The 26,442-nt window shown below is 38.1% G+C and overlaps 1 protein-coding gene across 3 annotated transcripts; it reads left to right on the forward strand.

Moving 5' to 3' along the window:
- On the forward strand, positions 1 to 25,735 carry LOC18430750 (Aldolase superfamily protein). Of its 3 annotated transcripts, XM_006840893.4 has the most exons (13): positions 1 to 118; positions 228 to 345; positions 542 to 620; positions 1,061 to 1,136; positions 1,319 to 1,402; positions 1,483 to 1,587; positions 7,172 to 7,252; positions 7,366 to 7,430; positions 20,641 to 20,710; positions 20,803 to 20,880; positions 24,916 to 25,013; positions 25,099 to 25,234; positions 25,323 to 25,735. In XM_006840893.4, the coding sequence occupies exons 1-13, from the start codon at positions 68 to 70 to the stop codon at positions 25,467 to 25,469; spliced, it is 1,188 nt and encodes a 395-aa protein (XP_006840956.1). In that variant the 5' UTR covers positions 1 to 67; the 3' UTR covers positions 25,470 to 25,735. The 3 variants fall into 3 exon arrangements, 2 of the variants coding, with proteins under 2 accessions (XP_006840956.1, XP_088719637.1); XR_016053085.1 differs by lacking the exons at positions 20,641 to 20,710; positions 20,803 to 20,880; positions 24,916 to 25,013; positions 25,099 to 25,234; positions 25,323 to 25,735 and having other exon boundaries at positions 6,753 to 7,252; XM_088863511.1 differs by lacking the exons at positions 1 to 118; positions 228 to 345; positions 542 to 620; ... (3 more) ...; positions 7,172 to 7,252; positions 7,366 to 7,430 and adding an exon at positions 13,779 to 14,872.
- The last annotated feature ends 707 nt before the right edge of the window (positions 25,736 to 26,442 follow it).

Consider the following 26,442-nt stretch of genomic DNA (forward strand, 5'->3'; position numbering starts at 1 on the left):
TTTAGTTTTGAGTTGCAGTAATTGTACTTGCACATTTATATTTCTCCCTGTTTGTTTCATCATATCAATGGCTTCTTCTTTCTCCCTGTCCAAGCCTCCTCCTCCTTTCTTTACTCAGGTTTCTCTTCCTATTTTCCATTTTCATTGAAGTTTTCAGTTTTTTTCAAGCTGTATCTTTTCAAACTCAGTTAGTGACATTTGCCTTGGTTTATATTTTATCCATCAAGGATTGGAGATGCTGCAGAGTTGGTCTTCAGATCTCTGTAGCTCCCCCATTGAAGTTGCAGAAGGCATTTCCCACCACCATTGTCTCCTCTTCTAACAATGTTTCCTCCTTGGAAACTGGTATGGTACCCTCTGCTGTTTTTTGCATGATTATTCACAAATAATCAGGTCTCTTATGTCTTAACGGGATTTTCTTTAACTTACCTTTCTGGTTTTATCAGAAGCTCGTTTTTTTTTTTTTTCCTGATCCATTTTCGGATTCCTTCGGATCATTTCTTAGTTTTCTGTTTTGTGTTCGAATTGGTTGGTTGTACAGCCCCAGGCACAGAACTTGATGCTGTCTCAACTTTCAGTGAGATTGTACCAGACACTGTCGTATTTGATGACTTTGAAAGGTAATCTTATGTGATTCGACTTCTATTGCTACAGCCATGATGGTTATCTGCTAGAATTGGTTTGCTGTTCTTGCTGGATCAATAAATAAGATTGAAATCTCCTATTGTTATTTGTTATTGTTATTATTTGATTGTTTCCTAGAGACCTGGAAAAGATGTTTGTTATTTATCCATGGAGCAGTAAATGCCCCAGGTCGTCTTGAAAAATTTACACTTTGGTCTTCCAATAATTTTAGTGTCTGTATATGCATGCATAGCTGAATTTGGTCTTCTTTTTTTCTTTGAGGTAAGTCAACCTAGAAGGTCCTATATCCGTGTTTCTTTCATAAAAATTTGGTCGCATCACAGCATTTAGCTGTCACTTGGAATGGTACAGTTTGATGAATTAGGTCTGCATAATCTATGGATCTAGGAAAAATTATTTGCTTTGTGGAATGTAGGTTTCCACCAACAGCTGCAACAGTTAGCTCTTCGCTTCTTCTTGGCATTTGCAGCCTCCCAGACACAAAATTCAAGGTTCAATATCATAATTTTTGTAGTTGAATATGCATAACGTTGGTTGGCCAGGGTTCTTTTTACAAAAATTCAAGGTTCAAAATGATTTCTCCTGTAATTTGAATGAATAGGATGGATTGTATTCTTTTTGTGCGAATTTCATTCTCTGAAGAAGCTGAGGTTTCAAGAATTTGCATATGCAGAGTGCCATAGAAACTGCACTTGCTGACGGAGAATGCTGCACCAAAGAGAATCCTGATGATCGTTTAGCATGCTTCTACAATAAGGTCTGCTTATGTTCCTGGAGAACTATTCTCTGGTTCCAGGAAACTAATGTTATAGGTTGAACTGTCTCCTATTTTTGCAGGCTCTCGTAAATGTAGGGGCAGACCTTGCAAAAGCAGTACCTGGTCGAGTTTCAACTGAAGTGGATGCCCGTCTAGCTTATGATACCCATGGCATAATTAGAAAGGTATTGGCGGACATGATTTCTTTGTTACATGGATACTTTTGTTTGACACGTAAATAGATTATTCTTCTTGTTTATTAACCATTGCTTACATTGTTATGGAGACTTAATCTTCTTTTTTGTTGTGTGAACTTTGAAAATGCCTATAGACTCCTAAAATATATATGAGTTCAGTCAATTAGGGTATAATTGACCATATCTAAATACTCATCATGAAATGGAAGATCAGTAATTTTTCATTTTGGATTTGTTTGTCTTTTCATAATATAGCTATATCACCAAATCTTCTTCATGGCAGGAGTTTGACACCTGTGCCAATGTCAAATGCTGATACATGTTCCTTGTCCATGCAGCATAGCATTATTTGTAATATACTAGTTTGCTAATTCTTTTCATAGTTAATGGCCCACAAATTAGCTTACTCTTGTTATGTAAAGAAATCAAATAAACTAATTCACTCTGGCCCTATTTCTTGGGTCTATTTTACCTTGATTTGTGCTATGCATGAACCTTCATCAATATCATTTATTCATTGCATTTTATACTAGACTAGTTGTATATGCAAGTATTCTCTAAATGTTTACTGCACATACTCTGCTTGCAAAGGCTTTGCTACAATCATTGTCTATCTTTATACCAACAGGCACAAACTCTGTCAGGAGATTTCATTTATAGCATCTGATTGTGGCAGTTTATATAAAACCACTCCTGGATTGATAGATACAAATGTCTTCTAAATACTCTTCCAATGATTGCTTACAATGCTCACTTCTCTTTGAACCATGTGCTATGTGCTAAATCTGGCATAGTGTTGCATAGTTCTTTCTAACTGAGAAAATGACTGTGTCTAGCTACATTTTAGATGTTTGCAAGTTCTTGAATCTTGTGTTTGATTGTTAACAAAACACCTTTCATTGAATGAAGACAAGAATTTGATCGCATTACAACATCTATACAAGAAAATAATACAAGATAAACCAAAAATATTTGGCAAAAAAAAATGAAGAAAGGAAAGGGTGAAAGTTGGAAGAGATGTGGAAAGAGGAGAGTGGAAAGAAAGATCGCCAATGAGTAGACCTTCTTGACAATGGAAAGGAGTCTTCAATGACTAAGGACTCCCTCCCCATGTCTGTGTGAATCTGATTGTTGTTCACCTTTCTAAGGCTAATTGTTGTTTTCGCCAACTTTTGTTACTCCCATTGTTCCAAACAACGCTGGGTGGGGGCATCGAGGCTGCCCAGTGCCTATGCGGGCGCCTAAGCGGACCCGGGTAGAATAAAAAGCATCGGAGATCCAACTGTTTTAGGGTTAGATTCTATGTAAAAACTAAAAAATGCATGTTGAGACATATATCACATTAAGAATAGTAGGAATAGGGTTGAGGTTCAGGTGTTAGCACCACTCAGCTACTAGTATTGGTTTCCATTCCTACCAATGTTAACCCCTTTCGAAAACTATTAACAGTTTCAAAAATTTCTAGGCCACTACTAGCAGTTAATGTTAAAAAAAAAACAACAACAGCACATTAAGAATAATCCATCCATAGTCCATTATTCTATGTTCAAACTTCGACATAGACCATGTGCTGCTGTTGTTGTTTTTTTTTTAACTAATTAACTACAAATTTACAATTGATATAGTATTATTAATTACTAACTAGTAACTACTAATACAAATTAGTAAACTGTAAATTAATAGACTAATCTAAATTACCATCTCAAAAGTATTCCAGTTCCGCTCATAGCCGGATGGGGTAGTGGTTAGGCTCAAGATCCGAATGGGCCAAATTTTGAAAAAACGCTAGGCGGTCGGCCTGGCGCCCAGAACCTCAAGCGCGCTGTAGTACAAATTCTTTAGATATATACATATATGTGTTATCCAAACGTACATATATGCATATATTTGTGTCAATTTTGTGATTTATTGCATTTAAAAATATTATAACATACTTTTTTATATTCAAACATGTGATATATCGCATGTTGGGAATAAACTTGTTCAAAATTTCGAATTTCAAACCATACAAAATTTTGAAAAATTTAAAAGTCTAATAGGCTATGTATTAGTAATAGTCTCCAACTCTGCATATGAGAAAATAATTCCCATGAGAAAAAAAATTATGAAGCTTTTTCAAACCACAAAAATTACTTTTGATTATCAGAAATACGTATAGCTAAGAGATTAAGGGTTTATGCAAGTGTTCTTTTAACTTTGGGAGGTTGAAAATAACCCCCATAACTATTTAAACCTTTTTGGGGGGTCAAAATTACCCCTTTTTCCTTTTTGGGCATCCTTAAAAGAAAAAAAAGGCCCATGTCTCTAGGTGCCCTCCTGGGCTACCACTCAGGTATGGCTGCCCAAAATTGGGTGCCCAAGTCTAGGCGTGTGGCCAGAGGTGTCTTGGGCGTCTTGACGCTTGACAGACCATTTTTTAGAACATTGGAATGGCCTACTTTTGTAAGTTTGGAGCATTACACCATGTTGGCTCCACCACTTAGCTGCAAATTGATTATGAATTGCAATTATACATGAAATTTGAAAAACAAACAACAAACATGAAACTTGAACTTGAGGACTGGGTTAAGAACATACTTGGATCAATTTTGGTCCTTTGTCTCACTGCCATTGGACTCCCAAATGACTTCAATGCGTACTTGTAACTTATTAGCTCATCAACAAATATAATGTCTTGGATATCTTGATTATGGCCTAGCACATCCAGACACTTATTAAATCCAGTCATAATTATGTGATTTGTGCGTATATCCCTATCAGCATAATTAAAAGCTGGGTTCAAAAAATAACCAGGTACATGTAATGGTTGATGTAGTTGGCACATAGCAGCTCACATCATCGTCCAAATTACGAGCAATCTCTCTCTAGCAACTTTTTATTGCCTCATATATGTAGCCTATGGAGGGCTTGTCATTGTTAACCATGCAAAGGACTTTAACAAGAGGAAAAAATACCTTAAGAGCGCCCTTCACCCCTCGCAAAAAAACCTTAAACATGACAATATCTCTCACCTTCTTCCCTTTCTGATCCCTAGCCTACTTGTATGCTCTCTAATCATTAGAGGTAAACATTTGCTTCAACTAGACTCTCCTCGAATATATGCTATCTAGACATACTTACCAGGTAGCAAATCTTGTAACCCCAAGCCTCACAATCACCTTCTTTTTTGTAAATTTGCGCATCATGTTGAAGGTGAGGGTGTGGCTATAAATAAAGCCGTAATTGACCTAGCCTTCTTAATTGTACCTGGAATCTCGTTCAAGCCGCCAATAGCCTCAAGCATGATGTCTATACAATGTGTTGCACTTGGTGTCCAACATATATTAGGCTAGGCTATGCGCAACAAATTAGCAGCAACAACATTAGGAGCAGCATTATCTATGACTACTACCTGTATAACGTGCTGCTCCCCAACCTCCTTGATGCCCATCTCCATCATTTTAAATATGTAATGGGCATCATGGCTACTTCCTTCTTGATTCTATTCTCTATGGTTGTTTGCTTCTTTGTTTTCTATCTTGCAACCTCATGGTCGGGCTTGGGCAAAAAAGAATCCATAGGTCCCCCCAACCCGAGGCCTCTTACTCCCCACCCCCAGAACCAACTACGTCTCTTTTTTCTTTCCCGTTAGTATGGGACATAGCATGCTACTCCACCTCTTCACTCCCCTCCTGATCACTATCATCATCATCATAATTAACATGAACCCCACCCATACCTTAGTTCTGCTATGCATGCCTCTCTTTCGTCTTTTTTCTTCTTTACTGTACTCATATAATTTTTTATCTCCTCCTTAATCGCATCCAAAAATTTTTACACTGGGCAACATGCCCTTGATACCGGCAAGATGTTTCTTGAACCAGTTTATACCCCCATTTGTATCCTTCTCACAATAATTGAATCTTATGCAATTTTTATCAAAAGGATTCGGGTTATAGCCATGTTTCCAACTTGGATCACCACTTCAATTAGATCCCGGAGAAGACATCTCAAATTAATCTAAGCAATCTAAAAAAAAATAAAATTCACTATCCTTGATTGCTCGATCTTCAAATTTCCATATTTGAGATGTTTTCCAATCTCAAAATCTTCTAAGAAACCCTCTAATAGTCCTAAAAATCTCCAAAACTAAGTCTAAACTCAAAAGGTGATGTTTGGATCGATTTCTCATTACTATGAGAAACCCTTCAATCCTATGGAAATCACATTAGTGCCAATTTTTTTGATGTTTCTCTCTCTAAAGTGGTTCAAATGGGGTTTTGGTTGCATATGAACCTAAACCCCATTTTGTAGAAGCTTAAATTTAGCAAAAAAAAACCTAAAATGCCCCTCAATGAGAAGTATTTTTGTTGGCGATGGGCTCCTGCCTAGGAGGGGTCCCAAGCGCCTAGGTGGCCGCCCAGGGACTCCTTGACTAGGATGCCATCTCCTATGCTCCCCTGGCCCACCTAGGTGGTCGCCTAAGCGATAGGCATATCGTTTTTTGAAACACTGGTTTCCCCAAATTCAATAGACCCTGGACGCCTATCTCCTTATGATGATCGTTTTAGTCAACCTACCTCTTACTGATCGGAGAACTGATAGAAACCTGATTTGTTTGAGCTGTAGAAGATATTGAATTGGGACCCAGCCCTAACACACTCTCCTAAACATTACACAATTCTTTGTTTTCATGAAGAAAGGCTAATTGTTCTTCACGTCCAATTTTGGTTTCCATGAGTCAGTGTGGCTTGGACATATCTCTTTGCTGTGATGTTTATTCAACGTGTGGATTTAGTTGGAAGAATATCTCAGTTGAACATGATCTCATTGGCTTGATGGCAATATGACCACCGACTCTGAGGTTATGAAAACTTTGGTTCGGTGGCCTGGAATTCTCCTAAAGCATGTGAAGCTTTCAACACTATATAAACTGCTTCTAAATTCACTATTATTTGGCCATTCCATGGATGCTATTTTGGTCAACATTCTTACCATTCCTTTGGTGTTGCTGTTATGGCAGCATCCTATGTACGCACTCACTTCCTGGTTTCATTTAAGAATTTTTGATTAAGATTTTCAAATCTTTGGCAGTTTTTTAGTAGGATGGAGTTAAGAGTTTATGCTCTGAAGTTCCATGTCCTTTGATCAATATGGGCCTCCCTTTGCACCAGGTTTGAATTTGACGTACATGCCTGTGCATTGAGGATTCTTGAAGCGCTCCTTGCCAAGCTAACCTTTGTAAGCAGATGATGTCATGGAACAGAATTTGAAAATGGGGCTTTGTACCTCCTGCAGTGTAAATTATTTCAGGAAGTAGAAAACCTGGTATGAGATGATTTTTAGGCATTATAGCTGTCCAGTGCATGCCTTTTCTGTGATAATGGTTTCCTTGCATAGCAGCCTCAACATCATAATTTCTTTGAAGCATCTGGTGCCATCAGCGTGACAAATTTAAACACACATGTATAGTGTCTAAATATGCATGGCTAATTCCAGTTTCACATGCTTTCTCCATGAAAGTGAGCGCTGTGAATATGTACGACACAAAGTCCTGTTCTGATACGTTGATCTATGGGCAATATTGTCTTAGGTGCATGAGCTTTTGAAGCTATACAATGAAGTAGAAGTTCCTCAGGAACGCTTACTGTTCAAAATTCCTTCAACCTGGCAAGTAAGCTACTTGGGCACTGAAGTCATCTGAGCTGTATCTTTATTATTTTCTTTATGATAAGTTTAGCACAGTGTGCTTTTCTAATATCAAATTTGTTTCTTTTCTTGTTGTAGGGCATAGAGGCTTCAAGATTGCTAGAATCAGAAGGCATATTGACCCACTTGACTTTTGTTTACAGGTACGTAGACTTGTGAACTACCAAATGGTTGTAGTTCATTAATTTGGCTTGTTTCCCAAAACCATTGCACTTTATTTTTGCATACCTATCTGAAGGTCCATGAATTGAAACATTAATTGAGGTGAACTAGTTAGTGGTCTACCAAGAGATTCTGCTCAAGGATGAATACCATGTATCTTGAAACATCCATTAATGGTCAAAGAAGACATTTTGGATATATATATATACATACATACATACACATACCAGAAGAGAAAAATAGAATTTGAAATTGGGAATCCAAGCTGTATATATCTAGGACTTTGTGCTAGGTATCTGACATCCATCTAGAATTTTCCATTAGAGTTTTCATGTTCTTATCAATATGTTTTGCTTATTTACTGTGAATGTGTCTGTTTCATTGTCTCAACCATGGAGAAGAAAAACTGTCATGTTTTAGCAAACCTTTAATAAGTAAATGTTTATCTAATTTTGTGTAGTAGGATAAAAAGGTTTTCCCAGACATACTGTTCTGCTTCCGTGGTCCATTCTTGCCTGAGAGAAAAAATGATCAATACATGGGCGATGGGTGAATCTCATGGAGACAGAATTATCATATTCCTTGTTGAAGAATGTTAATGTTAAACATGTCCAATATGGTAAGGGCTGGTTTTCTGGGTATAAACCTGTTCCGGAACTTTTTTGGTGTGAATATTATCTCTATTCTTGCTAGTAAGATGTCTCTAGGATAGGCTAGGGTGTTAATTCAGTTTTTTTGGCATTTGACCTGGTTTTAACAACCATGACCTGTTTGGTCATGCAAGGGCACTTGAACAACCATCTCCATTACTTACCATTATTTAGGGCCTGTTTGACAACTCGAAGCTGCCTAGGAATTGGAAATTGGGACTTTTGGAAGCTGGAATTTTTGTCTCGATCTGACAAATGCAATGTTTGATAACTTATCAGGAATTCTACATTGTCTAGGAACCTGTGCTTGATAACTTGGAATTCTAGAAACCAGGAGACCAGGAAATTAACCGCTTTTAAGCAATGTTTAAAAAAACGGACCGCCCGGAGCCTAGGTGCCCAAAAAAAATTTTCTGCACGCCTGGACCTGGGCGCCCCAACACGGGCGGCTGTACCTGGGCGGGCGCCCATCGCCCAGCACAGTTTACAAAATTTTTTTTTAACTTCGCCCAAAGGGGCAAAGGGGGTCATTTTTGACCCCCAAGTTTGTATAAAATAAGTTTAGGGGTTTATTTTCAACCCCAAACTGAAAAAAACAAGAAACCCTCAATCTTAAACTTATTTATGAGAATCTAAAGCAATTGTTGAGAATAAAAAATACTTCTTGTGGATTGAAAAAGTTTTTTTGTCTGATTGAAATTATTTTTAGGGTGCTATTGGTGGTATTAGAAGACTTTTAAGTTGATTCGTAGCTTGACTGAGATAGCCAACATCGAAGATCAGAGATTGGGTAGAAAAGGTCAGTCTGTAATCTTTATTTGAGATTTATTTTTTCAATTTGAGATGTCTTATGCGGGGTCTACTAGGGGTGGAGATCTGAGATGGAAATATTGTGTTAACCCGGATAAGAATGACAGAAATAAAATTATGTGTAATTTCTGTGGACATGTTTCTAATACCGACATAAGTAGATTTAAGAAACATCTTGCCAGTATTGGAGGTGATGGCGCCCCATGTAAGAAAGTCGTAGATCTTGTAAAGAAAGAAATTTTGGAGCACATTGAAGCTGAAAAGAGTAAAAAAGTTGCAAAAAAAAAAGGATATAGCAGAATTAAAGTCAGGGGTTCATATTTTTTATGATAATATTGAAACTGAAGAAGACGATGATGAAGAGGGGGAAGAAGAGGTAGCCATGGTTGGTACTCAGAGCTCTAAGACCAAGAGGGCTTTTGGGTCTAAGAAGGCTCGTATGAGAGGGCCTATAGATAGTTTCTTTACACCTAGTCTTGAGACAGTAATTGAGAAAGGCAAGGGAAAGGGGAAAAAATAGGTGACAATTGAAAATAGGTTTAAAAAGGAAGATAGAGCCAGGGTGATTCAGTATATTGCTCGGTGGTTTTACCATGCGGGCATTTCTTTTAACACTGCTAGTTTGAATAGCTTCCATACAATGTTGGAAGCAATTGGGCAATTTGGGCCAAGTTTGAAGCTCCAACTCCTTGTGAGATTGGAGAGCCACTACTAAAGAAAGAAGTCGAGTACACTAATGAATATCTCAAGACTCATAAGGAGGGATGGACTAAATTTGGGGTTTCTTTGATGATAGATATGTGGAGTGATAGGAGGAGTAACATGAATTTATTAGTAAATTGTCCCACGAATACAATTTTTTTGCGCTCAATCGATGCTTCCAATGATGTTCATGGTGCGCATTATATATTTTATTTCATTGATAAGGGTATTGAGGAGGTTGGGGAGGAACATGTAATTCAAGTGGTCACAGATAATGCTGCTCCCAATCTAACTGTAGGTCATTTGCTTCGACAAAAGAGGCCTCGCATATTTTGGACTCCTTGCGCTGCACATTGCGTAGATCTTATGCTTGAGGCAATTGATGAATTGCTTCCTATTAAAGGAATTATTTGAAGGCTAAGGAGGTTACAATCTTCATATACAGTCACATACTTACCCTTAGCATGATGCGCAAGTTTACAAAAAAGAGAGAGCTAGTGAGGCTTGACGTCACTAGATTTGCCACTGCCTACTTTAGTCTACAGAGCATGTATAAGAGGAGGAGTCTACAGAGCATGTATAAGAGGAGGATCGCATTAAGGTTTATGTTTGCTTCAGAGGAGTGGAGTAGGTGTAAGTGGTTTAGAGATGCCTTGGGAAAGAAGACACGAGATATTATTCTTTCGAAATATTTTTGGCATGGGGTGAAGCATGCGATATTAGTATTTTTTCCCTTGGTGAAGGTCTTGCGCTAGGTTGATGCTGATAAGCCCTCCATGGGCTTTATATATGATGCAATGGAAAGGGCTAAGAATGAGATTGTAGAGAATTTGGGCGATGATGCAGCGAAGTATGCCCCAATTTGGGAGATTATAGATGATAAATGGGATAGGCAGCTCCATAGACCATTGCATGCAGCAGGGTACTACTTGAACCTCAAATTCTTTTATGCAAATGCAGATATTGAGTTAAAAGGGGTTATGGATGGTTTTAATGAGTGCCTTGAGAAATTAGTTCCTGATCCAAATATCCAAGATAAGATATCAATTGAAGAGCTAATTTCGTACAAGTGTTATTTGATGTCATTTGGGAAAGATATGGCATATCTTTCCCAAATACTTTAATACTTTATTGCACCATCTTGGTTTGGGCTTTAGACATTTGGAGTTTGAACGATTTTTATTTAGTTATGTGTTTTGTAATTTTTTTGCCTTTTTGGACTATTTCGCTGTGTGGTTTACTGGTTTTTCTATAGTTTTGGAAGTCAGTTTGTTGGTGACTTGGAGAGTTGGAGACTTGGAATCTTGGATGTTATTATGGTTTATTTTATGGATATGGAATATGCCAATATGGAGAATTTCTGAATTTGAGAGTTAGGAGACCTTACAGTAGTCTATTAGACTTTTAAATGTTTTGTATGGTTCAAATTTTGAAATAAATTACAAATTTTGACACAAATATATGCATATATGTGCATTTGAATAACAAATATATAAAAAAAAACTAAGAATTTGCACCACAGGGCGCCCAAGGTTTTGGGTGCCCGCCTAGGCACTGGGCCTTGGGCGCTAGGCCGGCCGCCTAGGGGCCACCTAGCATTTTTTGGAACCTTGCTTTTAAGCATTCAATGAAATTTTATTAATGAGATGGGGAAGTTTGTTAATGGATGATATTTTGAAATCATGACTTGTCCACGGTAGGTCTAACAAATTCGATGGTTTAGATCACCTAAAAAAGAAAAAATGATGTGGTTGAAGGCTACAATATGGATGGTTGAGTGCATGTATGATTATTTTAGTTCTATTATTGTAATTTTTTTTTCTTTACATCAGATTGAGCTAAAATTTTAGACATCTATTCTTCTCAGCCTCATGCACTTGTAAAAAGTACACAAATTATTTCAAAAAATAAAATGGTCGAAATACCCCTTAAACTATGAGGGGCATTTTGGTCATTTTATTTTGTTTGAATTATTATTTTTTTACTTTTTAGGGATGTGCTAGAACAAAGTGTGCACACACTCTCGATTTGATAATGGAAAAAAGAAAAAGAAAATACCATGGATGAAGACAAGGCCAACCTTTTTTAAATGACCAAATAGTCCACATTGTAGTTCACCTAAAAGGATACCAATCTCAACCGTCCAATCTTGATCAAATGATTGAGAGCATGCCAATATTTGAATTTTATCTTTTGTATATACTTGAGATTGAGTTGAAACTTAAGGAGTCCATTCTTTATGGTTTTTTATAAACCCACAAAAAATATAACTTTTTTTTGAAAAACTAAAATGATCAAAATACTCCTAAAACTTTGAGGGGTATTTATTTCTTTATATATTTTTTTTATAAAATGCGCCCTAATCGGCCCCATTAACTCTCCAAATTTCATGTTGATATGAGTTAAGAAAATGAAATAAAAAAGTATATCCAAATAATTGGAAAAAGATGCTACAGTTTGTACGCCTCATCCCAGCCTTTGTCTTCTATGGGGGGTGCATGGAAGGCCGAATATCTTATTTTTGGGGGAGATAGTATTTGGTTTGTAGCCATTAAAGCCCGTGAGAGCATATAAACATGATAAATATAGTGAATTGTGCCCTTTGGTGGGAGTGTATGTTGGTTGAGTGACTCACGTTTATACGGTCTATTGCCCTGGTCTTGTCCAAAGCCATTTTTTCTTTCCTTGGGCATAGGCACTACCGTCGAGGGTTTCATGAGGATTATCTGTTATTGAGGTCGAAAAGATGCCTAGGGATGGTTTGTAGGCCATGAGAGTTTCGTGGTCTCCTGTGTGCAATTGTAGGCCTAAGAGCGAGGGCAAAAAATCCTCAACAAACTTCTGCATAGAATGTATATGTGACACCTGCATTCTAGGAAGCAACTTTGTAGAGGGATAATGGAAAAGTCTTTATTGTTAGAGAAAATAATGGAAAAGTTTTTAGAAAATATTTTGTGAGAATATTTTGTGGAAGAAGAGAATATTTTGTACTTCAGAAAATATTATTATGATTTCAAAAATAATAGCTAAGTTCTCCAAAGAGTGATTTAGGATAACAACTTAACTTTCTGGACATTATAAGGAGTAAAGCACTTAACAACTATATGATTCTTCGTTCCACCTATCTGCCAAACAGCGGCCAGCATCTGAAGCGAAAGATGATCTCGCTGAAGGAGAGGTAGCAAACTACAGCCCTGATTAGAATGAAAATTAATTCTTCCACCTCAACCTCCACGTTCTCTATCTCTTCCTCCACGATTTGAATTCCAGCATGTATTACTGGTTGAATTACTGTTTGACAATAAATCAGGATTAGAATCGAGAATCTGTAGTAGAAGGCTTTTCCGGTGAGGGTTTAAGATTGAATAGCACTCATAACAATAATGATGCAAATTCACTGAACAAGGAAATTGAGTCTTCTTCATCACAAACAGCTTCAGAATCATCTCCTAAACCTCTCAAAGCATATTGGGCCTTGTCCCTTTAACTCAGAGGATCTTGCACCATAGCAAGCTGATCACAAAGGGTTTGACCTTGTTATAGAATTCTGAGACTAGCATATGTTATTTCTTTTACAAGCATGAAGCTCACTTTGAAGATGCATAATTAGGGCTTTTGCTTCTTGGGAAAGTTAATCATGAAGGGCCTCCCGTAATGCTGCAGCAATTGGTAAATTAATTACTTGAGGAATAAGTTCCTCTGAAAGAGTAGAACAAATCCAGCTGATAAGGTTTTGGTCCTCACTTACTCAATCATCATAATCAGGGTTGGATTGGGCAACTTTCTTAGTTGTTCCATCTTCACGAATCTGTTCCTTTGTAGAAACTCAACTAGAGGCTTTGATGATCAATCAAATTTTCCCCAGTAACCACTGGCCCCTTATAAAGTTACAACTAAGCACTTCTGAGTAAAATAGTTTGAGGCATTAAGTTCAATAGGAAGGTGCTGAGGACTAGAAATACCAATAGAAGTGCAAGAAGACGAAAAGACGATTGACAGAATAAGACAGAGCCAGGGTGCAAGAAATTTAATGGAAGAAGAAAGAAGAGAAATAAACCAGCAGTTAAGTTTTAATGAGCAAGAGAGAGAAAAACATTTAGGGTTTTGGACTAGATTTTGAGAACCGAGAAGGAGAACAACAAATAGGTTTTCTTTTTTTGAAAATTAAGAAATAGGTTGTGAGCATAGTATTATGGATTTTAGATGAGATCTAGGGAGTTAACCCCGATTAGTTGGGAAAAGGCTTTGACGATGATGATGAGATGAGATCTAGGATTTTATATTGGATAAAGAGATAATCAAGAGTCTCTGAAATATGAGCCTTCGAAAGAAAGAAAAGTACTATGAACACTAGAATGAATAGTAGCATGAACATCAACCTGAACAGTAGCTGTACACTAGAATGAAGAGTAGCATGACCAGTAGGTGGCCCCGATGTAGAGGAAATATGAAAGAAAGAGTAGGGCTTAGGAAGGGAGAATGAGGATGATGAAAGAGGGTAAAGATGAAGAAAGAAAGATTAGGGTTTAGAAGAGAGAGAATGAATCGTCAAGGAGGAGGAAATATGGGTACCTTGATTAAAGTTGACCACGCTAAGAGCATATTCAAACCTTGCTCTGATATCATGAAAACAAAGAAAATAAGAGAGAACAGAGGAACACACTGTTCTCCCATGAAACACATGCTTGGGCAATGCCCTAATTCTTGTATAAGTACAGATTTGGGCTTATACATTACAGCAGATGACTTACAATATATAAATCATTTAAAGGACCCACAAATTACAGAACTTCCCTTCATTGCATTCTAACAGTCCAGTGTGCTCATTTTCATCATGATCGATATTAGAAGTGGGTAACATCATCCCAATAAGACCTGGGGATGAGTTGAAACCACTTTAAAAACCCGAGAAGGTTTGTATGGTTGGAAGGTGATGCATTTGGACTTTCCAACACCCCTAATACCTTCATCCGGTGTCCGGGTGATGAACCAAGTTCTTAGACCTTTTATCGGATAAAATTTTGGTTGTTTATTTTATGATATTTGAATTTATAGTTTTACCTTGGAAGAGCATCTTGTTCATGTGACCCGAGTGTTAGAAGAGTTGAGGAGAGGAAAGTTGTATATGAACTTGAAAAATGTTCTTCACTCATGAAAGAACTGGTCTTTTTGAGATTTATGGTGTTGGCAGATGGGATGAAAGTCACCAAGAGGAGGTGTGGCTCATCGTTGGGAGGCGTGCATCAAAAATCCTTACCAAGGTGCTTAGCTTTCATGAATTAGTGATATTGTATCAGCACTTTCTTCATAATTTTAGCATCTTAATTACCTTGTTACTAATTGTATGAGGAAGGAGATTGTCACGACCCCGCTCCATGCTGTCCCCACCGGACCCACAGAGGGCCAGGCCCGGGCCTGCCAGAGGACCATAGGGCGTGGGGCCACAACCACAGGTTGTGAGTGCCACTTTGGTTGGAGTGCTTTCAACACCTTGAAAAAGGAGTTTTCGGTATCAAGCTAGCCACAAAAGAAATGAAAACAAAACACAATATACATAACCATAGTCTGCTGGACAAACAAGTCCCAAAATACATACAACAGTCCAAAATAGTATATATAGGTCTAAGGCACAAAAGGCCCAACATCAAGACATATTACTAAATCAAAATGGACTATATGGCCAGACTGCCAACCAAAATATACACTGCGGAATAGAGCTTCAATAGAAAGGGGGGTAAGGGGCCCTAAACACGACCACCAGGACACCACTCCAATCATGGCTGGCTATCACTTTATATGGAGGAAAAATTAACAGAGTGAGCTGTAAAGCCCAGTAAATAAGATCTAGGTGCTGTGTTTTCATGCTTACAAATATTCTGTCATGTCCATAATCAGGGTTTTATGTAAGTCTTACAAAACATTGACTCGTGTCAAATTCATATTTAAACAAACGTGTCATGCATGATTTATTTCATGGTGGAGTAATAACTAACCAGATATGATTGTAATAAGAAGTCCATCAAATCATCTAGGCATGACCATCAGGCCAATCAAATTTTGATGCTTAGAGCCTCTACCATCACAACCAGGAGAGAAGCACCACCAATGGGTAAATCCATTGTGTAGTACCTCACACACGCACACAACCCCATTGCAATGTGGTTCAGAAATTGATAGGCACTGGCCTTGTAAGACATTGCCCTCTCATATTCCCTTCTTGTGAGAGAGCGCTACACTACCAAAGGGGTCCCAATGAGTAGTGTCTCACCTAAGTTTTTGAGGGAGCGACCACCCAAACACACACACTCCTAACTCTTATCCTATCATTGAGAGCAGGGAAAAAATCACAGCTGCCGGTACAAATATCTCATCAAATCATAACAGGAGCATGTCTCCATGCACACATATCTTATCAGAAGCATGTTACCATGCATAGATCATATAACAGAAGTGTGTCTCCATGCACTCATATCTTATCATAAGCATGTTACCATGCATAGATCATACAACAGAAGCGTGTCACCATGCACACATATCTTATCAGAAGTATGTTACCATGCATAGATCATATACCAGAAGTGTGTCCCCATACACTCATATCTTATCGAAAGCATGCCACAAGTGTCATATCAGAATCATATTAGAAACATATTGTCATACACAGATCACATAATAGAGGCATATCATGAATAATTAGTGGCATGTTACATACACATTCTTATCGAGAGGGATTTCGCCTAATTGACAAGAGTCATGCTTCTTATGCACGCAAATCATATTAGAGGCATGTCATACATAATATGTATCGTCTCGGAGATGTGTCAGGTACAATAAGTGGCATCTCACTTATGCACATGCACTATATCAAGATGGGACGAGAGTGGGGTCCAATCTTGCTAAATTTTATGGATTTCCAAAGTGAGCACAATGTGCTTATTTGGGCATAATTTTCAACCTACCCAACATTAAATTATGGGACTTGTTCTCAGATAAAATAGACTCAAATTATACAACTTTTGTTCAAAAAGAAACACGAAATTATTGACCTAAGTGGGTCGATTCACTTGATCCTCAGGGAGTGAACTTTCTGCTTTGCACTGGTTTGCAGCAGAAACCACAAACCTCTAGTAAAAAAGCCCTAACATTCGGAATATGTGGAATTTACTCATGAGGTATAGCTTTGTGAAAACTAGTCTCATAAATGCATAACTTTCATTTAGGAAGTAACACCAAAAAATGGACCGAGGTTGGTCAAACTATATGATTCTTTAGGGGGTAACTTTTGTTCTATGCAGTAGAAACTACAGAAGACATTCTACTAGAAAAACGACCGTAACTCTCAGATTATAGAGAGTTTTATCATGATCCCAAAACCAAAATTAATCTAGGCTCATTTATCTAACATTTCAAAGTTGTTTCATCACATTCTAGTAAATTTTGGGAATTCAAAAGCTTCACACAAACATGTCAAATCCCTGGATTTTCAATTCACAGATTTGGCATGCTTCAACAAATACTTAATAGCTTTCTAATGACATGAGATATGAACAAGTGTCTTTTCCATGTAGAAAGACATTCAACATCCTATTGATCCACCAAGATTCATGGTCTAATGCAAGGTTTAAGGCACCCTAACAATCACTCAAACTAGGACCACAATTTTGGGAATCAAAATAACCTTTAACAAAATTTTAATAAGCATGCACCCACACACACACACACACATTTGAATTTCACATTTGAATTTTAAAGAAACATGTATTAACATAAGCATGAAACCATGGAAATCTAAATCTACTTACCTTGCTCCAATCAAAGTTCCCAAGATGAAATGTTCTGCAAGCTCCACTTCGGTTGCCAAGCTTCAAATGGATTCGGTTCAAGCTTCAAAGGTTTGAGGCTTATGGGGTTAATGGGCTTAGTGGGGTTTAATGGCTAAGGGAGAAGAAGAAGAACAAGGAGGAAAGAGGGGTACATGAGGGACTGAAGGGGTGAGGAGAGAGAGTGAAACCTAATTTATGAGTAGATGGGGGGGTATATATATGCATGGGAGAGCATGGTAGCATGTGGGTAGGGGTCATGTAACTTATGTGTGTATAATATCTAATCTTGTAGTTATGTGAATATGTGTGTCATGGCATGTATTATGTGTTCATGTGGTCATAGTTCATATCTTAATATCTTCATATAATCATATATTTTTATGCCATGGAGTCATGCATGGGGAACACAATGATGGAGGTGGAAGTATTCATGTGTCACATGGTACTCAAGTGAATATGCACGAGGAGAGAGATGGCATGCATGAGCATGCATAAAGAGAGAGCATGTGAGAGAAGAGAGTGCATGTGTGTAATCATTGTGTGGGGTGGGGGGGCATGCATGCTGTAATTATGTGTATCGGCATTGGGATGGGATTCGTGTACATAAGAGTGTGTGCATGCATGGGGCATGCGTGCACGGCGTATCAGGATGTGCGCGGAAAAAAAAATAATTTCAGTGTACGGATCATGACTTTCTAACGGTAGCTCGGATCTGAGTGATTTTCGTACTGTCGGAAAGCTCGCGATCCCTGCAATAATACGGTACCACGCAAAACTCCAGACATAGGTTATTCAGCTAATCAAAAAAAGAAATCTGAGGTAAGCATTAGTAGGAAACGATTCAGGATGTAAACAGAATCAACGATTAGAAAAGTCCCGGACCTTACAGTGACCTTCCAATGAACGACCGAACCTGAGCTCAGCTTCCATCTCATTAACAGAAAACATGACAGAAGCCCTGGTATTGGCATTGCCTGATTTTTCCCAAGGCGTTCAAGGTTGAATGCGATCGATGCCTTGCATAGTGGGTATTTTTGCTGCCCTGCCCTCAACCAAGAAGGCCAACCAATAACATTTTTCAGCAGGAAGTTATGCAAGGGAGAAGCACAATACTCTCAATCTACCATGCTGAGTTTCATGCAGTCACGCAAGCGCTAAGATTTTAGTGCCACTGCCTAATCCAATGAGAGTTTGTACTCTATTCTAACCACGACAATCTCAATTTCTTATTGCACAATGAGAGCTTAATGTGCATGCAAAATGGGTCTCTTATTTACAGGAATTTGCATCAGTGCTTAGTCACAAGTCAAGCATTCAAAACTGAGTGGCAGATGCACCTGGCTGACGTGCATCATTGCTTGCTGCAATGTCCATCAAGGTGCTCAGGTTTGAGGTGCTAAAGGAACTTTATGAAGATGATACACATTTTGGACCTATATTCACCAATTGTAAAGAAAACCCAGGAAAAATGAATGTTGAATATTCAAGATGAGTTCGTCTTCCAAGGCTCCAAGTTATGTAACCCCTAGAGCTTTATGTGAGAAAGCTTGATAAAAGAGCTGAATAGTGAAGGACATCTTGGATGTAGCAAGACATTGCCAATGGTAACGCAGCAGTATCATTGGCCTAAGTTACGTTATGGTGCGCTTTGATTCCTAGTATGATGCTTTGTATGTATGTCAAATGGCCAAAGGACACAAGATGCCGTGTTATACATGCCTCCCTAACTGGTCCTAATAGCACCATGAGAAGATGTCTGAATAGATATTCTACTTGATTTCCCACTCACCTAGAGGGAGATATGAATTATGTTCTAGTAGTTGTCAACCAATTTTCCGAATTGGCCCTTTTTCTTACATGCAAAAATACTAAGTATGCGTCAGATGTAAGTCTTTATTTTAAGGAGGCTGTGGGGTTGCATGGCATTTCAAAGACTACTACTTCAGATTGCAATGTGAAATTCATGTGTCAATTGTAGAGTTCTTTTGTGGGGTATCTTGGGGACCTGACTCCATTACAGTAGTGCCTACCCCCCACACACCAATGGGCAGACAGACGTAGCGTACCAACGTCCTTGAAACTTGTGTACTGAAACAATGGGAGTGCAATCTCATGCTGAGTTTGCCCATAACTCTTTTAACCACTGGAAGTCACCATTTGAGCATGGATGAGGATGTTGACACCTTCTCAGAACATATGCAAGAGGGGCATACATAGGTCCATGCAAATATACTTATGAGCTATGAAGGCTACAAGGCTGTAGTTCATCCAAAAACTCTCATCTTTTCTTTCAAGTAAGACCTTCATCTTTCTAAGCCTCTCTCTCTCTCTAACACTTCTCTTTGCATTTCGTTTGTTCAGACGATTTGAAGAGCCTATTGTTAGGGCTTGAAGAATGGGGAGAGGCTTAAAGAACAGGGAAAAACAGAGAGAGAGAGAGAGAGAGGGGGGGGGGGGGGGGGGGGGAGGGTGGGAGGTGGTATCTAATAGACTAGAAGAGCCTAAAGACAGGCATTGCTCTTTTCCCATTGGTGTGATTTAGATAGGAAAGGAGGTGCCTCTCCAGTAGTGTGATGGTGTGATTTAGAGAGAGAAAGGGAGGTGCCTCTCCCATGTGATCTAGAGAGAGAGAGGAGGCACCTGATTTAAGAGAGATTTTTTTGCTTAGAAAGAGACTTAAAACCTCCCTAGAACAGCAACTAGTATGTAAAAGCTGAAACAAATGAAAAACGCAACAGACAGGGGCTGAAATAGCCTCAAGTACTGGTGGATTGTTCTAATCCATGCGTTCTGCTATAGGGAATTGCTGGTTCTTGTCAACCAGCGATTCCCTTGTAGTCTCAGCTGGTTCCTGATATATTTAGGGAACCTGCTCGGTACTGAACGATTCATGTGTTGGATCTGGTGATTCCGATCTGATGGCATTTTTTAACGTTGATGAAAGCTAACTGCTTTGAACTAATCAACAATTATGACTATGGACACAAACTTGAGTAAGTACAAGTCATTCATGCTCTTTAAAATGCGGTGCGCTCGTCAAGGCTTCTAGACAGTTCTAAAATAGTCAACATGGCTCCAGCATATTGGCATTTCTATTTGGATTGCTGCTATGACTGAATTTAGTACTCTCATCTTCATCCTGTTTCCTTGTGTAAGATATCTTTATGGTCACCTTTATTGTGGATGAATTTCCTTTTGCCCTGCAGCTTTCCTCAAGCAGCAGCTGCAGCCCAAGCTGGTGCGTCAGTAATCCAAATCTTTGTTGGCCGTCTCAGAGTAACTTCTTCCTTTCCTTAACATTGAATGAAGTTCAGAGTCCTTATATAGAAGTGAAGGGATGGACCTTGATATGATATTCAATTTCGCAGGACTGGGCACGCAATCATTCTGGTGATGCTGAGGTTGAAGCTGCATGCCTAAAAGGAGAAGATCCTGGAATTTCACTGGTTAGTCCTTTAAATCTTCTTCATAATTATTGTCCATCTCTATTTGTTTGTTGATGATCATTTATACAAGATCTGAAACTTGCAAGGAATGGGGTTGAGGTCAAGGTGGTAGCACCACCTGTGACTCAGCTACCAGTCTCGGCTTCCATTCCTATCCATACTAACCCCTTTCGTAAAATACTAACGGTTTCAAAAATTGCTAACCCTCTACTAACAGTTCACAAAAAAAAAAGATCTGAAACTTTCGGGAAAGGGTGATTACTTTGAATTCTGTTGCTCCATATGCCTTTATGTGGATGACTTTCATCTTCTTTTGAGTGTTTGGAGTAAAAAACTTCTTAGTTATTGAACCTATTGAATTATTGGTCCTCATACCCCTAGCTTATTCGCTGACACACTTTCTTAACCGGGGGTCACTCTTTCTGTCTAACTGACAATATACCTAGCTGTGGCCCTCTTCTGTATGTATTTGAATTTGTTGACGTACAGTCAACATTGCTTTACTTATTGAGAGGCTAGTGTTGTTCTTCTGAAGCATATTTAATTCAAAGATCATAGGCCTGCTTCCATTTGTAGTGGCTCTGGTGCAGCCTTATTTCGCTTGAGACCATTATATATTTGGTGATCAACCAAAACGAACACATTCATCAGGATGCAACCTGAGGGATCACATCATACATTGGTCCCATGAGACACACATAAACACATGCACATGTACACACATACCCACCCTCAGACACGTACATACACTCATACAGCATACATACATATATGAAAATCCATAAGCCAAGGGCCTGACCACAAAAAAGGAGTCTATACTGTAGCTACAGGGCAGAGGGCCTTTGGGGCCTCGTTTGACCCCAAAACTTGCGATCAATCTTTAAAAAAAAGAAAAAAGTAATTTAAATTCCCTGAAAGTGCTTCAATGGAGTCTACCTCAAATAGCGAATGCAGACCATCATTTTGATGGGCATTGAGGTCTAGGGTTTTAAGAGCTCAGAATCGTTTTGTTTTAGTAAATTGATGACAAGGTGAAATCGAGTTTGTACTGAAAATTTTCATTTGGTAAAAAGCCCCATATGTTTTGGCCACTTGGCCTACACTTTGCTAATAGCTGCTTAGAAGTTGGGCATAAAATTCTTTTTTCCCACAGACTGACATACAAGAAAAAGATTATGTGATCTAGCCCAACGATATAATGAGGCGGTCCAGCCCAGAAATAAATGGGGAAATTTTTTTGGAACTGCAAATTCTCTGATCTTCTTCGATTCACCTTCATAACAATTTAAAAAAAAAAAAAAAAAATTCTTTTAAGCTCTTGAAAAGTACATGCATCATCCCTCAAAATTCAGAGATAGTCTTGTAGGGCCAATTGATTTGGAGCTTTCTAAATATCCAAATTATTATTATTCCCAATTATTATTATTATTTAAGGGAGTTTATCTTGAGAGTTACTAAAGTTGATATGGAAATTTAAGATTAAAAAAAAAAAACTCTGAGTTATGTGTTTGATGGCCTCGACCATGTGTTTTAGATGGTTGGGCTGACTGGTTGGGCTGACCATGTAATTGGTCCGGTCCCCCAACTGGTGAGGATTTGGTCCAATCAAAATCGGTTGAATCAATTGGATTGGATTCAAACATAATAGAGAAAAAGTGAGAGTAATAACTGAAAAATCAAATATATTACAAAAATCTTGCCCAATCTAGTCTAATTGGTCAAAACCGGTTCAACCGTCCAAAACCAATTAGACATTGGTTTTGATTAATTTGCAAGTCCAGTTTTTACTTTGGACCGGATCAACCAAAGCATTATTGGTAGTATGACCGGTCAAATCGGTTGGTCAAGTCAGATCTTGATACTATATGTATGTATGTATACTTTTTTATTAGGCTACTCCATTTGTTTATTTGGCTACTCCATCTCATGGAGTATTTTTCTAACCTATTGAACACATTACCCATACACTTACATTTCAATACAAAAGGTTTTTGAGCAAGGGCACTTTTTGTTATTAGCGAAGAGTAGGATTGATATTTAGAAGAGAATAATGGCATTGTGTTAGTTGCTAGAAAGCAATTGACGCTCTATATAAGTGATGTCAGTCCTTAATAGTTAATAAATGCTTCTATTTCTACTAAATAATTTCTAGTTTTCCCTTTATTGATAATTTTAAAATACCCTTAGACAAAAAGGTGCTATAATATGGAGCAAGGATAACAATTGTCAGAAAACATTGAGTACGTTATGCACACACCCACACATGTGCATGCATGTAGGGTATTGTTTACATAAGCCATCAATCTTAACAATCAAAGTGAGGCACACCTCCAAACCCTACCAAAAGATGCAGTTTCGATGCTAAAAACCTCTATGATGGATTGAAAATCTATTTCCACCCCTAATTATAAAATTTAAAGCTTCAAAAAAAGTGCAGATTCAACATATATATAAACTTTTAAAAATATTGAAAATGGACAGTCGATACATGAGACTATTTTTTGGACTTTATATCCTTTTTCTCCATATCCATAACCCCTCAAGGTCAAGATGATCAGTTTGAGGGTTTGCAAGTGTAGGGACATGTTGGAACAACATTTTTTTATTAGTTTTTGAGGTGCGGCTTACTTTTACAGTATATGGTGCCTTATATAAATGGGAGTCTATATTGCCAGTGTTTCCTTTGGTACAAGAAGGTCATAATCACCCGTAGATGTTAAATGTCAAATCTGACAGCTACGGGTATGCCACAAAGTTTGAGGAAATGCTTTTTGGACTTTGAACCCAACTAACAGCACATCCTCTGTTGCCGGATTTCACATCTAACAGCTAAGGTGATCGATCTTCTTGTGCCAGAAGTAAATGGTCTTATTATATACTCTCTCTCTCTTTATATATATATATTTCGGGGGTATTTTGGTCAATTTATTTCATGTAAAATATTTTTTTGATATTTTTCGAAGATTCAACTATTTTTGATGAACACATTCCTAAAATTTCAAGTGATTTGGATTTGTAGAAAATAAAATAAAATTCAAACACTACCGGACATCTGTGATCGTCAGATCAGCCCAATTTCAATCTGGATCGTTAGGCTCATATGTTCATATGAGCTAGTGCGCTAATCCTTGCTTTTTCCTATATATATATATATATATATATATGCATGAAGCCTTTACTAGTGTATTCAAGTCACAAGACCCTAATATTTCTTGGGTTTCTTCAAGCCTAAATGCAACTTGGCAGGCAAATGGGACGCTCTCTCTTTTTAGATTTCTATCCTGGAGATTAATTAAAGCAATCTCTTTTTTGCCTAATGTTTTTACATTTCCAGATTCAAACCTTGTTCTCTTTTGTGATGTTTGAACCTTCCATTGTGTCTTGACGACAATATCATCATGTCATTAAGTACAATCTCTCTTGACACAAAACACTCTAAAAGCACCATCGGTTCTCCTCCAAAAATAAAAGGATTTGGAGCTACTAAAAAGCTCTAAGTCTGATTGATCTACTGTCTCATTGAAATGAGGTTTAAATTAGATTTTGAGCGGGTGTTTGAGATAGAGCATTTTTGGGCTCCAAATCCAATTTTCTTTAGAAGATTTTTATGTACGAAAGTAGGCGAAAGATGGAGCTTTTGGGGTCCCCAACCATCCAGAAACATGGTTAAAGGTAAATGAAATGTGGTCAAACGGTTTCAGGTGTTACTGTGGTTATACCAAACCATTTTTGCTTTATGTTTGCTGGCATGTGGCATGTGAAAGTGAAATATCTATAAAAATCTAGACTGATAAAAAGTTATTCTGGTTAAATGCTCCCATAAACTGATTCACATCAGCTCAGCTAAACATTTTTTGAATTAGAATAATTGCTTTATGAGATCTGTAGATGCTTCTCACAGTCATTACAGTACGTGTGTTGTTTTTCCCAATGTCGTACTTCTAATGGATCCAGTATGCTATACACTCCCATCTTTTATCTCATAGGCAAAGAGATGTCAGCAACATCCTAATTGCTGAGTTTTAAGACCTGCAGGTAACCAAGGCATACAATTACATTCAAAAGCATGGCTATAAATCCAAGTTGATGGCTGCTGCAGTTCGTAATAAGCAGGACTTATTCAGCCTACTGGGGTAGGACCTCTCTCTCTCTCAAATGGGGCTCTGAAGATATTGCCAATTTTGTAGTCCTCGGGCTTGACATACTATTTTTTCTCAGGGTTGATTACCTCATCATACCATTGAAGATATTGCTGTCTCTAAAGGATTCTGTCACCTCACCTGAAGAGAAATACTCGTACATAAGGAGGCTATCACCTAGTGCAGCTGCGACCTTTAGTTTCAATGAAGAGGAGGTATGGAACCAACCAGAGTCATAATATGTTAATTATCAGAGAGAGAGAGAGAGAACCTTAGAAATCTAGTGATTTTTTTTCTATGCAGCTTGTGAAATGGGACCAGTTGAGCTTTGCATCAGCGATGGGGCCCGCAGCTGAAGAGCTTCTGGGTGTTGGACTTGAAGGATATGTCAATCAAACTCGTCGGGTGGAGGAATTATTTGGTAAGATTTGGCCTCCACCTAATGTTTGAAGTTCTTGCCAAGTCATGGAAACACTCATTATGGTTAGTGTTTGATCCATCATATAGAGTCAGTCCTAGAAATAAAGAGAGTGCTTTGTAGGTGGTACATTTTAGCAAAGGTTCAATTTAGTCTCATAAACTTCAGCTACATTTGGTTGTCGAGTAGGGTTCCTGAAGATTGATTTGAAACTAGTTCGTTCTCTCTCTCTCTTAGATTGGGCTGTGCTAATCACCCTATAATTTGGGCTTCATATATATACTCTTTTTGGTTCTCACACCCTAGTGAAGTGCATGCAGCCATAAATGATCTTTGAACTCGAGGATAGCTTCCCCCCTCTTGCCCCCAATTTGGATGCAGATGTATGTTTTGATCAAAATGTGGTTGCCTCACCAGTAAATTCTATCAATGCCTTATATTTTACCCACAATGCTATCCCAACAGCACCAGTCCATGTTTTGAACGGGCGTATGAATAAGCAGTGAAGTTTAACGGACGTTTTTTGGCCGGGATCCGATGGCATTTTGTTGACCATATTTCTTTCATTTGGAAAATTTGAACATTTACATGAAGGAAGAGCTACTCACATATCCACAACTTGCAACCACACATTTATCTACACCAGGGGACTAAAGCATGGAGAAATTCACCGTCATGCCCCCCCAAAATTAACGTTCTTATGAAAATCTGGGTTTTTTTTGAACGGTTATGCACTCCTCTCCCCCTTCCCCCACCTTTATTTTTTTCTGTTTTTTTTCAAAATGCCTTCACTTTGGAGTTTGGAGCTTTAAGTGAGAAGAGAATTCTTAGCTTCATATCTTCGATCTTGAAGATCGAAAGTTGAGACTTGAAGTGATGATTTCAAGTTTCAAGATATAGAGCTACTAAGACTTAAAAGAATTGAGAAAATGTGGACATTAGACTTTTGAGGTTTGAAGTCTGTACTCGTTGAGATGACTTTAAATCTTGAAGAATGACTTAAAC

Source organism: Amborella trichopoda, chromosome 3, assembly GCF_054954075.1.
Source record: "Amborella trichopoda isolate Santa Cruz 75 chromosome 3, AtrichopodaSantaCruz75HAP2 v2.0, whole genome shotgun sequence".
In the NCBI taxonomy this organism is placed as follows: domain Eukaryota; kingdom Viridiplantae; phylum Streptophyta; class Magnoliopsida; order Amborellales; family Amborellaceae; genus Amborella; species Amborella trichopoda.